General features: G+C 49.9%; 1 protein-coding gene across 4 annotated transcripts in view; it reads right to left on the reverse strand.

Moving 5' to 3' along the window:
* The window catches only part of SRGAP3 (SLIT-ROBO Rho GTPase activating protein 3), a 125,476-nt gene extending 110,145 nt beyond the window's left edge, over positions 1–15,331 (reverse strand). For 3 of the 4 annotated variants that reach the window (XM_074836111.1, XM_074836110.1, XM_074836112.1), the window contains exon 1: positions 15,104–15,324. In XM_074836111.1, the coding sequence (XP_074692212.1) occupies positions 15,104–15,170 (67 nt within the window). In that variant the 5' untranslated portion in view covers positions 15,171–15,324. Of the gene's footprint in view, positions 1–15,103 lie in introns of all 4 variants that reach the window. The other variant, XR_012624704.1, reaches the window with a different exon arrangement.
* Between the last annotated feature and the right edge of the window lie 951 nt (positions 15,332–16,282).

Here is a 16,282-nt window from a genome sequence, read left to right on the forward strand (position 1 = left end):
AAAGTGCTACCAATGATACACAAACAGTTTCATCCTGAGATGGGCCTAGTGATGCCAGCTAGAACAGGAAAACCCAGCAGCACTGCCAGCGTGATTCCAGAAGAAAACAGAGCCTCTGCCACCTCCTCCATGTCTCGGGCCCATTCCAGCTGCAAGTGGAGCCACAGCAAACACCTTGGTAATTCAGAACCTGCAAAGATCAGCTGTCCTTCCATCTTGGCAAGTCATCGGGATGGCAGGCTTATGAGGAACACTTCAGCTACTGGGAAACTTGAGAGTCTTCACATGAAGATGCTATTGGGGACAAGGAGCTCTTTCCAGCGAGCTCTGGACATGTGCAGTCTGGTAAAGACCCCTGAAAAAGCTAAGGAAGAGGTCACTGAAGATTTTTTTTCTTTTTTTCAAAGTCATATTGCCACCATGAATTTCTGCAGGCTCAGTAGTTATTTTGGTGGTCTTTTTTATTGTCATTGTGAGGTACACCATGGACAAGGACACTGCACCAAACACTCACCAGGGACAATGTGACCAGCCTCCACATCAATTCTTGGCAGGCTGATAAGACTACACACACTGGGAACCAACAGGGCAGCCGGGGTTCGCACCTGGCTCTGATGCAGCCGTGGAACTCCCCTATGGAGAAGGCCTGTGACTATTCCCATGACCAACCACTGCTCCCTCATGGAGCTTATCACCACAGTTCTGTGCAAACTGCCAGAGCAGCTGGATTACCTCCACAACAAGAACATGCTACAGCTGATAAACAAGGGTCCTGTGTCACCATGTTCAAACCAAAGAACCAGTTCTGCTGGTGTGCCTCATCTTTAATACACTGCTTTAAACCCCCAAAACACTGTCCCTCCTTAGGAAATCTCTTGGGTGTCACCCAGTGCAAGAGAGACATCACTAACCCCATTGTCCAGGTGAAGAAGCTTTGGTGTGAAGAAGCCTCACCACTCAAAGTCACAGTGCCAGTCTGCTCCCAAACCTGGCACAGGAGCCGGGAGTGCAGAGCTGGGTCCCTGTTGTGTTCTCCACCATCAAGGAGACACCCCAAGCACGTCCACTGCTCCCCTCATTTCTGCAGTACCATGGCACGCAGAGGTGCGATGTGTTTGGATGCACTACGATGCACAGCTAGCTGGACACCTTACATTGGTTCTAGAGTCAAAAAGGACATTTGCCACGAGCTGTCAGAAGCCTGGCTTGACATCTTCCGAGGTGATTGGGAGCACATTTGGGTCTGAAAATGGAAAACGGCAAACAAACACTCATATCTATCTATCTGTGTAAAGTGGTTTCCAAGAAAGGTTCCTGAATTTTTTTTAAATCCTCAATGAAAGTTTAATTCTGAAGAAGTTACTCTCTGGTTTTGTGACCTGCAAAATTATCTCCTTCCACCCGGTGCCTCAGGAGGGGTATGCCATCTGCTAGACGTTCCTCTCCCATCTGACACGGATGTCTTCTCACCACATTCGAAAAGCATTTGTAAAGCAGTAACCAACTACACCAGCAGCACAGTCCATGAGATGTACAAGAACATGCTGTATGACTAGGAGGAGAGGCAAACACTGTGCATTTCTCTTATCTTTTCTTCCCACTCACCCTTAGTTTTGAGCTGACCTCTTACATGAAACAGATTATTGTTATTCCAACAGTGTATCTCAAACTGCCATCCCACAAGAACAATGACTACATGAGTACTCTTTTTGTTATGGTTTCACTTGCAGGGGTTTATAATATGACATTTTCACTTACAGTATTGTTTGCTTATTGTTTCTTTAGGGATTTTAGCAAGAGTAGGTCAAGAGCATAGAAGCACTGCGCAGGAAAAACTGCTTTTAAAAACATGAATCACTCAGAACACCATCAAGCAAGGATGTTAAAAGAAACAAAAAATGCTTTGGAAGAACCTGCTGCTGACAGCCTGCTTCTCAATTCACTTGATACAGTTCAAGTTAAAACTGTTTCAACACTGCTATTTATTTTTGTTCAGGTTTTGCCACATCTCCTTGGGTTCTTCCTGAACTATCCGAAAAATACAATTACAGTGGAGATCCTGATTTCGTTTCATTTGTTACAACAGTCGAAGTCCCATTCACTTTAGTGGTAAAAAAGAACAGAGCAATACAAAAGTCCCTACAAAACATTTAGTGTATTTAGTGGAAAACTAAATGTAGAATGGTTAAAGGAAAATCTGGCAAAATAAAAGGTTAATCTTGCAGAGTTTCTGTATATGATTGTTAGAGTCATTTCAAAGAGCTCCAACTGGGCTCTCAGGCTTAGTTTCCTCTGGGTGCCACACCGGACATGCACAGACCTCACCCCTTCACAGCACACTTACAAGCCGTTTGCTGCACAATGACATGTACTATGAATCCGTCCCTCTCCATCTCTCTCTGGCTGACGCACATACCCAGCCCCAGCTTCAGCACACAGTTCGGTTCCCCCAAGGTGTGACAGAAACTGGTTTCCACTGCAGAACGAGGCTCTCTGTCCCATTATCAGTACTTCTGTGCAACACCTGAATGATTACACCACAATGGGTGTAATCTCAGATTGCAGCTTGCTCTCTCCTGGAGCTGCAGTACATCTCCAAGACGGGAAGTTACACGTTACTTGTGCCATGGTGGTGAAGATCCCTCTATTTCTGCACCAGAGACAGAGGAACACTTCATCCTGCCCCAAGGAGCCAACAATCTCACTTGAAAACAGGAAGTGGCGGTTGAGTCGAGAAAACAGGCAAGAGGCAGCGAGGGACCTCGGTGTCACTTATCGCCACAGATCAGCAGATCAGCCGGGTTTTTAGACCTCACAAAACCTCCAAGCTTCCAACAGATGGTTAAAGGAGAATCACACGGCGCACACTCTACCCAGCTGCTGCGGCAGCACAGAAGACACATCTGACCGAAGCAAACGGCCGGTGCACACGCAGTTTCTGGCCCTCGTGTAAGATTCAGAGTTCAAGGACCCAACTTCTGCTCCTCCTCTTAACTAGGAGCCCAAGTCTCCATGCCTATGCATCACCCCGTCAGCCAAACAGGCAGAACGCTCCTGCCTGCCTCTTGGAAGCACTGGGAAAATAAAATCATCAATACTCTTATTTAACATTTTGAAACTATTACACAGGTATTTACAGAAATGCCAATGTTACTTAATCCATGAGCCTCTCTTGGAGTGTTGCTTTGATGCTGCAGGGGAAACTGTAATGTATCCAGCCAATTGTGTAATGCTCTACATGTGGATAGAAACTGTTTTCTGATCTCTCTAGCAATCACATTCCACCCTGAAGCATGATATTCAATTGTGCTGACCTCAGCATGCTTAACTGTACATAATATTGACTGTAAAAGTACTCAGCCCTTTTGAAAACATGCCCAGCTCCAGAAAGAAATAATCATTAGGCAACACTGCAAAATAAGAACACATCACGATACTCCAGCCTGTACTTGGTAGAGTGCAACCCTACTGAGCAGCAACATGCAAGTAACTTCTGAGTAAGCAATTAGCACCCTCTTGTACACCGCATTACTGCTGCAGTACTCAGTGTGACAACCAATGAGGTCTTTCACCTGCAGGAAGAGACACACCAAGGGCACAGCCTTTGCCAGACTTCCCACCACTGCCTGTTTGGAGGGATGGGTGCAGACAGGCTTCAGTCACTGCAGTAAGAAAGCAAGGTGGAGGATTCACCCCAACTCTCTCTAACCTTCAATGTACGTTGCACAATCCCTCACGCAGGCAGGGACTGCAGCACATGATCTCAAGGGCATGAAGCACCACACACCAAAGTCAACGGGGGATGTCCCACTCATTCAAGACGACTCGCTTCAAACCCACAGCACTATGTTTGACAGTGGCCGAGTCTCTATCTTTTGGCCAGAGCAGGACCTTCCCACCCCTTCATGGTCATTCAGGGCACGCTGTCTCTCCAGAGGGGCTAGCACATCCTCCCAAATAACAGCGAGGTGAAACCAGCTGCCTACTATAACATTTTCTTAGAAGACCCAATACTTCTTCATGAACTAACACTTATCTCCTCGCAGCGGAGGCCACTGCTGACAAGTGGCCCCCAGCACCCTTCCAGAGCCCCCACTGAACACACAGTCCCACCCAGCTTACAAGGTCCAGAAACACAACTCCACAACAACCGTGGGTCGCCTGCTGCCACACCAGCATAAATCTGGGGTAACTAATCAGCACTTGAGGGCAAACAACAGAAGATGGGGAGTTTAAGAAAAAGCTAAACCTACTCTCTGTTCTTGGCAGGATAATCTTGCAGACAGTATTTCTTCCTAACTGACCAGCTGAACACAGTGGCTTTCGACACTCTCACACAGGTTTAGTGTATCACTTCCCATTAAGGACACAAAGTGGTTTACTAAAAGGTCAGCAGCACCGTCTCCATCTTGGCCTGAGCTACAGCCCACTGTTTCACTGCATTCCCGCCACAGGGCTACATTCCCAAACAGAACTCTGCGCAAGGCTTCACCTCCTGATCATCACTGTCTAGCAACACAACTCCAACCTTCAAGCTCTCGTGCAGCTTTAATCCTGCTACACTGCCAATACTGTAAAGTGATAGCTGGATTTTTTTCTCTCTATATCAGATAAAAGTTTGTATCTTTAAAATTTCAAACAGTAACAAGCTGTCTTGAATTAAACATCTTTTAGGCTCTTCCCAAATATCAATTAACCTTTTTTCACACAGACAAAAATCTTGAATTTTCTCTAGAGCCTTTGCCAACACAAAAGCTTTAGACAGCCACACCACCAGTTTGATCTCTAGTTCTTACTCTTCTGTAAGAGTTCTTCTGTAATCTCAATGATTAAATTATAGCCTCACCACAGAATTAAATTTCCATGAAGTAAAAAAGAAAAGAGGGGTGGAGAAAAATTCAAATGCAGACTTCTTCCCAAAAAACAGTTCATTTAAAGCCATTAGGTCACTAACGCTGGACAGCAAGTCCTACCTACTGCAGTAGGATCTTGTCTGAGCCGGAAGCTTTAAACAACACCATCAATATATAAAGTAACTCGTTGCTATGAGTTCCCTCGGATCTCAGGGGCTGACCCACTGTAAGCTTACATAGACACACACAAGGCCAGCAACCTAAAATTATCTAACTGGTGATCTTGAGCTAAGAAATCTGTTCTTGCTGTCATCTTCTCTAAATGAGCTGTTCCAAGTAGCAGAACATCAGCCTGGGCTCTAACCACGCCACAGAAGAGCCTCAAGACCACAAATAACTCTTCAAACAAAGCTAATCAGTGCTACAACATCTGAAAGAAAACCAATCTTTGGGGCTCTTCCATGGTGAAGGGGAAGCTGCAGTTTCACAAAGTCCATGACGGGGACTTCTGCTGTGGTCCTCCAATGCATGGTACTGTTCCACAAAGCTAGATCTCAGAGGTGAAGCTGGTCCAACAGACTGAGAAAGGCAGCAGAAAACCAGCCTCCCTTTTCCCTTAGTGGGAATCATGAAAGCCAGACCTTGGTCCCCTGATCTCTGGTCATTTACATGGTTTTGTATCCTGTTTTCTTTTTAAACTATTTACTCTTACAATACAAGACAGTAAAACAACATTGAGTCTCACCTAATCACTACAGTTAGCTCTGCTATCTAGATAATAACCAAAGTAAGAGCCATATGGATTAAATCCTTGCCCTAGAGCTGCAGCCTGGAGCGTTCCCAGCAGCAGCAGGATTCGCAGCCACCCAAACAGCTGCATTGCCTCTTCTCTATTTGTTTTACAGACAGGCCACTGAGGCTCAGAGGCCAGGAGGGACAGAGCTAAAATATCAGGGATGCTCAACTAAGGAACGACCTCCTCTCCCCTCTCATCTCTCTGATATAGACACAAGCAAGAAACTGTAGACAGTTTAACTCTGCAGTTGTTCCAACAGAAAATTACTGAGCTTTCCTGCATACCTGCCACTGCTACAAGAAGAAGCAATATTTTATAGAGCTACTTTGAGAAGCAAGATGCACTAGAGCAACTGCAATCCCTTGCCACATACATGCCTGTTCCTCACAAAGGCCTAGGTGAAAAAGGAAAGTAAAACCTTTTTTTTTTCCTCTCTTCAAAGCTATTCTTCAGCTCCAAAGGAAAGGAGAGTGACAGACACTAATGCAAATTCCCTTGTGGTGCCGTAGGGCACAGAGAGGCTGCGCAGTTTTCCCAAACTCTCCAGCGCCCAGACTAACAGCCTGCAGCACCAAACGCCTTCCTGGAGAACCTCCCCTGAATGTCAGTGTGGCTTCAGCAGTCAGGAAAGGACATCAGTAAAGTGAACAGGAACAGTTTTGTCATTCAGGGAGGCACATTGTTTTAAGGCAGCTCAAAGCACAAGATGTGTAAGCAAGAGAATTTCACAGCCATTGATTTCTCTTGTTTCCAGTTCTCTGGTTCCACAAATTGCTCCCAGGCCAGGAGTTCCCAAACTGGGGAACTCACGCCAGTACAGACAGACAGACACCACAGCCACATCCGAACACACACAAGCACCAGCCAAGAGGCGCTGCTGTTGCTCTGGTCTGACGAGGCTGCGCCCACAGAGCTAAATCTGGGGACCCACCTTCTCAAAGGGGGTAGGACAGAAGCATGGAATTGTAACACCACACCTTTTTACATATCTTTGTTTTCAAAACAAAGGGGAGATTTAAAATAAAGAGGATGTTTTAACACAAAGGGAATGATTTAAAACAAAGAGGATGATTTAAAACCTCTCCCTCCCCGCATGGATGGGATCCTAACAGCTGCCTCCTCACTGATGAGTAACGACAACACTGGGATAAAGAACAAGGCTGTATATTCCCCAGCCTGGCAGGCAAGGGCTGCTCTGCTGTTGATGGTGCCATTTTTCACATGAACTCTAAAACCAAGCTGCTGACCGCTCACAGCCATTAAACAATCCCACAGCACAGTGAAGAACACATCACCCCCATCACACCAACTCCGTCCCAGCCCAGGGAGTCATACTACAACAACGTAGACTCCTTCAGTAATTTTATTTCAATACTCCCTTTCCTAAAATTGTGCGTTGCAATACACTGTTCAGTACCTGCGTCTTCCCAAACCACTGCAGCTGCCTTCCAGAGGTGAGCAAAGGGACACCAAAATAAGTCATCTCAGGTCAGTTTTTCAGAGAAAAGTTTACAAATCAGGCTCTTGGAGATGTGAACAGTTTGAAGTGCATCCAACAACTGCAGACACAAAGCAGGGTGCTTGGTGAGGACTGGAAGCCCTAAGGAGGTCATCAGTGACAGGTACAAACCATTATTAGCACTGTCACTGCGTGGGCTCACGCTGTTTACTCGTTTCTATGTCCTCCCTTGCTGCTATGATACACACCAATAAAATACACAGAGGTGGGGCACACACAACACCATAGCTGTTAGTAAGAAATATTAATCTTTTTCAAAGAGAAAGATTCTCTGGCAGCTCAGCAAAATCCTCCTGGGATTAAACAGCCACCCAGGCTGTAAGAAAGGGGAGATTACTTCATGCCCGATTTGCTGGAGATCAGCACAAGGGACGTGACTGTGCAGGCCGCTGCACCCCTCTCCAGCCCCAAGCCTGATGTTGGGCACTGCCTGCTTGAACCACTCGGTCACTGGCCACCTCTCGGGAGCATAAATACCTCTGAAGTCAGTAAATACATTTCAGCAGGTGATTGCTGTTGCAGCCGTGGGTGGTAGCTTGACAAACAGCTACTGAAACAAAGCCAAAGCGAGGCATGCGAAAATTTAAGAGCTCCAGGGGGAGGGTTTCCCCCCACCTTCAGCAGGCCAGCAGAAGGGGAGAGTAAATCCTGCTCCTGACAGGTGCTGAAACTGTGCACACAGAACTTAAAATATCACACCTTGCAGAGGCTTATAAATATCTGTTAAGCACCTGAAGCGCATTTGGTGCTGCACTCTTATGGCCCTTAAAACTCTTCACCTGGAACCAGGACTAGCTACAGGCCATGAATAAGTGTTGTAAGAGGTTTTTACCATTATCAGGAAGAAGGGTAGATTGACAAACAGCCCCTGCTGCACCCAGGTACCTGCCAGCCACCAGAAAAAAAAAATAGCCAGGTTCACAAGGATCAAGAAACCCTTCTTTTCTATTGAAATCAGCTCTCCGCAGAGGCATCCGAGCACTGCAGGATACCAGCTCCTGCACGCCACCAGACCCATTCCCAAGGACAAGCCACCACCTCTGGGCTGGACTCACTGTCCGGCACTTCTGACCACAGGACACCCCCCAGGCACAGAGGTAAGGAGAGGCTGGAGACCCCCCTCCTGCTCCTCACGCACACAAGGCCGAGGAGCTGCTGAGGACGGACGGACCCACTCAGGGCAGTGCGCTGCGGCCACGTGCACCCACAGGCACGCTCATTCCTGGTCCCCAGGCGAGGCCCCATTCCAGGGCAGGGCTTCAGGGACACAAAGTGGGCGTCCAAAGCAGAGCAAAGCCCAAAGGAGGCCTCTTCGCCACCACGTGCTTCCAAACACGGCTGGATTTCATTTTTTTCATGCATTAGAAGAAAGTCACCCTAATGAAAAAAATTCTGAACCAAAGCCTGATGGCCGCGCCTTCAGCCTCCCTGTGGGAAGTGCGGGCTCTGCCTCGTGCTGTTGGCTGCAAGAACAGCCGTTGGCTTCCATTTTACATGGATGCTTCCACATGAATCCAAGGGTTTAGGAACCATGGCTGCTAAATGCACCTTCTGCCCCATTCCGGGGGTCTGGCCACACCAATGAGCTTTAACCCAGAGCTTCAGCTCCCCACTCACTCACCACGCAGCAGGAGCAGCACAGCCTCCCGCATCCACCATCATGTCACGTAGGTACACCATGAGGTGCTGGGAGACAAGGCCCAGGCTGGCAGCAGAAGCCAGCGACCTAGACTCAGCAGAAGCAAGTCCTGAAAAAGGTTCCTGGCTTGTCCCCTGATCACTCTCTTTGCTGGCTTCTCCATCTTTAGAAGTAAAGCAATGCTTTCCTGCTTATCCTGCCAGAGGCACCTCCACTCTGCTGTGTTTGCTTAAACAGCTTCAGCTGGGGCCAAAGAGCTGTGTCTAACCAGGAAAAAAAAACAAACACTCCAGTGATGTCACCTGTCTTTTTCTCAAAATATCACCCCACATTCTGCTAGAAGGCCAGCACACAGGCTTTCCACCCAGCTCCCCATTGAAACAGAGCCATGCACCTAGGGAATCTTTGGGTTTAGCGACGTCTTGACAAGAAATAGCAGCCCCAGTGCCTTGGCACACTCTGCTTCCACTGTCTGCCATGAGGCCAACCGCCCAGTGCCAAACCTGCAGAGCTGGCGGCGAGAACGTTGGGCCACGTACCGGCTGCATCTGACCCAGAGCAAGGTGCCCAAGCACACATGTACACATGCTGCAGAGCATTTCAGCGAGCTGGCAACTCCTTCTCCCCTCTGTCTGACTGCAGAGGGGCTCAGATCTGAGGCATTTTAGGAAGGTCCATCCCACCAGCAACTCTGTAGAGCTGCTGATGGCTGGCTGGCCGCATGCAGGAACCTGCTGACTCGGTTGAACCATCCCAGCCTCCATCAAAGTGCTCCGGACCTTAGCGTTGCAGGAAACATCTCCAATAGATTCAATTTGTTTCCATTAGAGACTGCCAATTAATCTTTATTATGAATCACATACATACTTCTCCACTATTCCCTTCACACGGCCCTCCCAGTCCCACTCACGGAGGTCTCGTGTAAAACCCATCTGTCAAGGCCACGCTGTCAGACCCCACTGAGGAAACAGAGGGTAAGCAAAAGATAACAACAAATAAATCTGTATGGGAATCAACCGAACAAGGAGCAGTGCTGAGCGGTTATTCTGAAGCCTCACAGTAGAAACTAGATCTGATTCATCAGGATCTGCTATCTGCTGCAGACAACTCCCCCGAAGCTGACGGAGCTGTGCCAAGGCATGCCAGCTGGCCCTCGGGTCACACGGCCCCTCATTTTGTGAGGCAAGATAATTAAGCCAGTGGAAATTTTGTATCTGTTTCTGTGATTAATATTTAGCAGTTTCCTACCAGCCCACCCAAAGGGGTGGAACTTTCTCATCTTTTGCACAGAAGCATTTTATTAAATGGGCTGTCACGTTTCAAGCCTCAATGCCTCCTTCAATTGGGAGCCAAGCTTACCTCCTGAGCAAGCCATAATCCCAGAACATAATTTGGTATGGGAATTTTCCCCAAATTTTCTGAGCAAAGTGGAAAGAGAGCAATAGGTAGGAAACGAGAACAGACATAAAAGAAGGGATGCAGCTACTGCAACAGAAAAGTAAAACAAAGCTAACAAGCAATGGTAAATTAACCTAAGCTACAGTTCTCCTAGGAAAATGGAAGAACACACATTAGTTTTCTTTGGCCCCAGGTTTGCAAGCCTTTTTAATGTCTTTATATGCTAAATCCATCAAAACTCTAGTTCTTTTATCAATTTACACAGCAACTAAGAGTCCTAAAAGTGCAAGAAATCATCCCCTTGTCACTGTGCAGCCAGCTGCACCATTTAAAGACGACCATCTTTCGGATCACCAGGGATGCTTTTCACCTGCCAGCCACACAGCAGAAGATGCTGCTAGTGACTCACAGCAGTCTTCCTGCCAACAATAGCCAAATCCATTGTACAATGACCTGAATTTTGCCAGGGTTAAAGAACAGCTTCAGGAAACAATCTGAAATTAAACAGCCAATCAACACAATGCCCAATTTTCTGCAAGATTTACAAAGCTGTGCCATAGACAGTTGCATCTACATAATTAAAACTGTTTAGTTTTGCTGCATTAAAGCAACAAATCATGCATTCGACAGTAATGAGGAAAAGTCATTTATTTATCTTTCTGGCCAGACAGACCAATTAAAATTGTACGTCTGAAAACACTCTCTTTAAATTATGCATCTAAGGATCTACTGTGCTCTGTATTCCGCAAGTAGCTTTAATGTGGCAGTTGTAAACACACAGCCATATCTTTACTGGCATTTATTTTTAAGCCAACCATTCCTCTCTGCAAATCTAAGAAAGGCAAATAAGAAACTGCCTCCTAAAAAGTATCCTTAATATTTTCTTTCTGGTACCATCAAGAAAGCATCTGCTGCCAGTCCAGGGGACAGCCCTCTCCTCTCCCAACAGCTTGAGGATGCGGGTCAGCAGCAGCAGGATGGACAGACCAACAGCACGACAGCCGACAGGAGACACCAGGCCATGGGCAGGCGCATGTCCAGGAGAGCTCACGGAGAGCAGGCCCCACGCACGGGCAGATGGCAAACACTGCAGATTGCTGTGAGGACAGCCAGCCTGCAGCACCCATGGGCACCAACGATTCAGCACTTCCACTCCTCAAAATGGAGCGGCACTGACCCAGAGCCTCGGGCACTCCGCGTCACTGCCAGCGCCCTGTCACCCTGCCCACCAGCCCCCCCAGCCCCCCAGCCGGAGCCTGTGCGGCACACACAGGCACACGCCCCGCACACAGCCTCTATCTTCTCAAAGCATTTTCAGGACAACTCCTTCCCACCATGAGAACAGCAGACACAATTCTCCAGGGAGGGAAAGGAGATACACACTCGTTATGGCTGATAAATCACCCCTGTGCAGGAAGATTATTCACCAGTTAAGCTCTGCTTACACCAGTCCTGCTCCCCACACAAAGCGTGGACTCATTGATTTTTTTAACTGGGGCCGCAGCACCCCGGCGCGTGGGATGTCAGGGCAGGGCTCAACTCCCACACTGCAGTTACTGACAGACTGTCCCTGAACAGTTCTGGGCCTTTACTCCACCTCCCAACAGCCCGAGCAAGAAGGCTTTCAGCAGAACTTTCCTAAAAGATCAGTCTAAGCAACATCTCTTTTTTTTTTTTTTTTCCATCCTGTTATCCCCAGTTGCCTGTCAGGCTCCTCTAGCAATACTGGGGCACCTCTAGGTTTTTTATGCACTTCAGGCACTGCTAGATGGTTACTGCCTTGCGAGAGCCTCTGCGCTGGCCAACACCCTGAGCATTCCCCATCCCCTCTGCCATCCACCTTTAAATGCATTTTAAACACACCTCTGCTGTGAGTTACTTTCACTGGCACCCATGCCAATGCATTCCCTGGAGTTCACGTGCAGAGTTTTCCACCTTTCTCCCTGCTATTTTCTTGACCATACCACGGGGACCACCACTGTATGCATTCAGATTTCAGCCCCATGCTCCATAACAGGACATCACTTCCTCAAGTTTTCATCTTTTATCATCCTCATATCTCAGCTCTTCTGCACCAACATTTTCTTTCCATTAGTCTTCCTCACCACCGCTCCCCCTTTTCTTTCTTTCTCACTATTACTTCTCCATTTTAGTCTTTCTCTGGAGACCTGCATACCTGTCTTCAACAGGGTAGCAGGGATTCAGATACAAATTGAATAACGACCAGATCCAGAAGGAAACAAGCAGGGTATCTGGGATAACGAGGCAGCCTACATGAAACCCCTAGGTTGAGCCAAGCGAGAGGAGGCCTCGCAGAAGGGGAGCAGAGGCAGAGGTGGGTGTTTATGGTCACCATCACAGCCTCAGGAGCAGGTTCAGATGATGACAAACCCTCCCCCATGTCAGGTTTTGCTGACACCGACGACACACAGATCTGTGGTGTTTGCACGTGTGGTACGCAACTAATCAAAGAAAAAGCCCCGTTCCCTCCGCAGAGCATCCTCGGCACCTGGCCCCCCTCAGGTCCCTACCAACACACAACAACCACTGACTTCTTACTAAACCTTTCTGCCCAGTTACATTTTCTTCCCCTGCCCCTATTTAACGACGAATCACAGGCTACAACAGACCTCTGCACCGATTCCTCTGGAGTCGGACGTTATCCTCCTCTGACAGTGTAGCAAGGCAGGAAGGTCCGAGCCGCCCTGGGCCCTGCAGGGAGGTGACAGCGAGAGTGGTGGCTGCCAGGACCAGCCGTGAGCACCGGAGCCCCTTCACCTCACCGAGGTCACCCTGAGACCACGCTGGGCCTGTGACAGACGCGATGCATCTCAGGGACAGAGCTGCCACCACCTCAAAGGCAGCAGGCAGGCAGCACACGCAGACCCTGTTGTCTGACTCTTCCTGCCTCACCCCAGCTTCAGGCACAGTTAAGCCCTGACCACATCCGAATTAACCTTTATTCAGATGAAAATACGGACCAAATAACCTAAATCAGAAAATTGACATTTCTGGAGGTATAATTAGGCACAGAATAGTATCAAGGAAATTATTACCAGGCCATCAGCAAACTGTCTGCATTACAGCTGCCCAGAAAAGCAGCCCAAAACGTGATCGCTGTGGTGCAATAAAATACCCTTATATACAACCCCAGCATTAACTGCCTCACATATGGAAACCATGAGGCTACAGAAGTCGGGCCAAGAATGATCATGGCAAGTGAGCATTCCAGTTACAAACAACAACAAGGAAAAGTACTGGAGATGTCTGCAGTGAAGCTTTTGGAACAGATCAGACCCAGTCCTGCTTCCAGCTACCCCTCTGCAGCCCCCAGCATCCCAGAAGCAGGAACCACCCAGCCCAGCACATCTTCAAGAGCAACGTGGAAACATGGGACAGGCTCTACCAATAAATGCAAATCCCCTCCCGTAAAACAGAACAATACCACAGGCTAAAAGAATATTTCATCTGCTTAACTGCAGGGTGCAATAACATCAATTTGCCCAAATTACACACAAGCAGAAAGGTAATTGGCACTGAGCAGAGCATGTTGTGACTGTTACATCACTCTTCAAAGCCAACTACAAAAGACTGAAATGCAAGAAAGTAAACAATGGCACCGAATCAACAGACAGCCCCTTCCCCAAAATCCCTCCATCTGGCATTGCACTGCAGCACTTAAGCAGCCACTCTCCAAAGCAGGGTACGTGCAGATAAGACATCACCCAGCTGAGCTCAGGAGACGACACGCTAAGTGACCTCTAGAGAAAATAGGAAAGCTGTTTAGTTTGCACATTCAGGGGTTAAGCTGCAGAAAAGCTATTTTATATTTTTCATTAACTGTCTTAAACACAACAGAATGGTGAACGCATACCTATATAAAACAAACAGCCAAAGGAAGACTGGAGACAATTTTATATAATAGTAGGGGGTCTCGAAGGAGGCAACTTAATGAAAAGGCATTAAGTATGCATTAAGTATCCTCCAGCTGAAAGTGGGAAAAGGAATTGTCATCAACTAACACAATTAGAAATTGTTACAATAAGGAGTAGATTTACAAACTGAAGTTATTCAAAAACATCAGTTAATACAGTTTGCTACCGATACTAAAAATCCTATTTTTGTAATGGAGAGGTGGCTAACAGACTAATTTTTTTCTGACTACAGCTACTCTAACACAGTCAGTCTTTCACTAGACTGCAGACATCTGTGATGTTTCAGAGGGTACCAACTTTTCTATAATAAGACTAGCTGCAATAAAAATTAATTTGGAGCCTGGCATTTGATGCTTAGTGGTCTCAACAGACATAACCTTTAATTATACTCTTCTGCAATATTTAGAAATCAAGCGGTCTGCTTCAAAGGTCTTCACCCTGCAATACTGGCACTTGCATAATAACGACCGAGATCGCTGGGCCTGCCGCACGGCAAAGTTCCTTACATAAGACCTGCAAGATCAATGTGCCTCCCCGCCAGGGAGGCCTTCATCGGGGCTGCACAAAAACACCGAGAAAACCCACGTTTCTCCTTTCAACAGCCGTTCCTACCCCGCCTCAGCTCCTCTCCTCGGGCGCGGGCGGGCCGTCCCCCCGGCCGGCGGCTGCTCGGAGCGGGGACGCCGCCCAGGTGGGCGCCGGTCACCTTTAACGGGCCGGGTTCGGGGTTTAATGATTTAACGACCGCAGCCGCCCCGGACGCCGGGCTCCCCCCACCCGTCCCCGGCACCCGCGGCCGGTACCTCCGCGGAGCCGCCGCCCGCCCCGGCCACGGCCCGCGGAGGAGGCGCGGGAAAGGGCGACGCCGAACCCCGCAGCCAGGCCCGGCCCGGCCCGGCCCGCCCCGCACACAAAGGCGGGCCCCGCCGCCCTGCCCCGCAATGCAGCGGCCCCGCTCCGCACCTTTGACTTGCGCCTCGTAGTCAGCGATGATCTCTTTGTCCTTCTTGAACTTGCCCTGCGATGACATCTTGCGGGAGGGCGCGGGCTCCGCCGGGACACCCGCTCCGCTCCGCGCCCCTCCGCACCGCGCCGCCTCAGCCGCCGCCGCCTCAGCCGCTCGCGGCCCCGCCGCCGCCCGCGCCTGCCTTCATTGGCGGCGCCGCGCACCGCCCGGACCTCGGCGGGACCCGCCGCGCCGCGCCGAGCCCAGCCCAACCGCACCGCGCTGAGCCCAGCCCAGCAAAGCCGAGCCCAGCCGAGGCGGGGCCCTGGCGCCGCTCCCGCGCTCAGGTTGCGCGCGGGGCGGGGCGGGGCCGCCGCGAGGGGCGGGGCGGGGCGGGCGGCCTCGCGCCCTGTCTCCTCCCACCGCCCCACGCCCCCGGCGGGGTCCGGCCCTTGCGGGCTGGGGGGGGCGACCCCGGGGACGCCCGTGGGGCGAGGGCGGCCCCGCTGAGGGAGCGCGGGGAGGGCGGGGGGTCCCCGCCGCCCCCGGGCCGCTGCCTCGGCCCCGCCGGGGTGCTCTGCGGCCCTGCGCGCTCTCCCGGCGCGGTGACTGCACCCCCCGAACGCTCCACCCCGTCAGCCGCGCACCGCGCCTGGGGTCCGTCACCGTTACCGGGTGCTCCAGCCTCCCGGGAAGCGCGCCGTCACAGCTGCGAGGGCCGAAGGCCCGCGCTGGCTTAGCACGGATAAGCTTTCCGTATTAGAGAAGTTGTTCCTCTGAAGCAAAAGTGTCAGCTATTACAAGATTAACAATAAAACAGTTGGCGGCTGAGGCACCCGGGTGACGTGCCCCGCAGGGAAGCAGAGGGGTGCTGGGCCGTGCCTCCAGGGCCACAGCGTACCCCACCTCCAAGGCACCCCTGTCCTCGCCGCCCCACGCAGCCGCCCCTCGCCTCCACAAAGGCACACCGGATCCATGCCCACAGGCCAAAACCTCGGCCACGAGGGATTTACCAGCACGAAACGGGCACGAGCGCAGCGGCACGGGGGAGGTTGATGGTGTACATTTAATTCAAGGGCTGTTCAGCACAAGCCACGCTATCTTCTGACTGGCGCTGTCTTTTAAAACCGCATCGGGAAAGCTCCAGGTCCCAAAACACGGCAAACCCTGTTGTTCAGAGAAACAAACAAGTGTGC

The sequence above is a fragment of the Strix aluco genome, chromosome 11 (assembly GCF_031877795.1).
Source record: "Strix aluco isolate bStrAlu1 chromosome 11, bStrAlu1.hap1, whole genome shotgun sequence".
Lineage (NCBI taxonomy): Eukaryota > Metazoa > Chordata > Aves > Strigiformes > Strigidae > Strix > Strix aluco.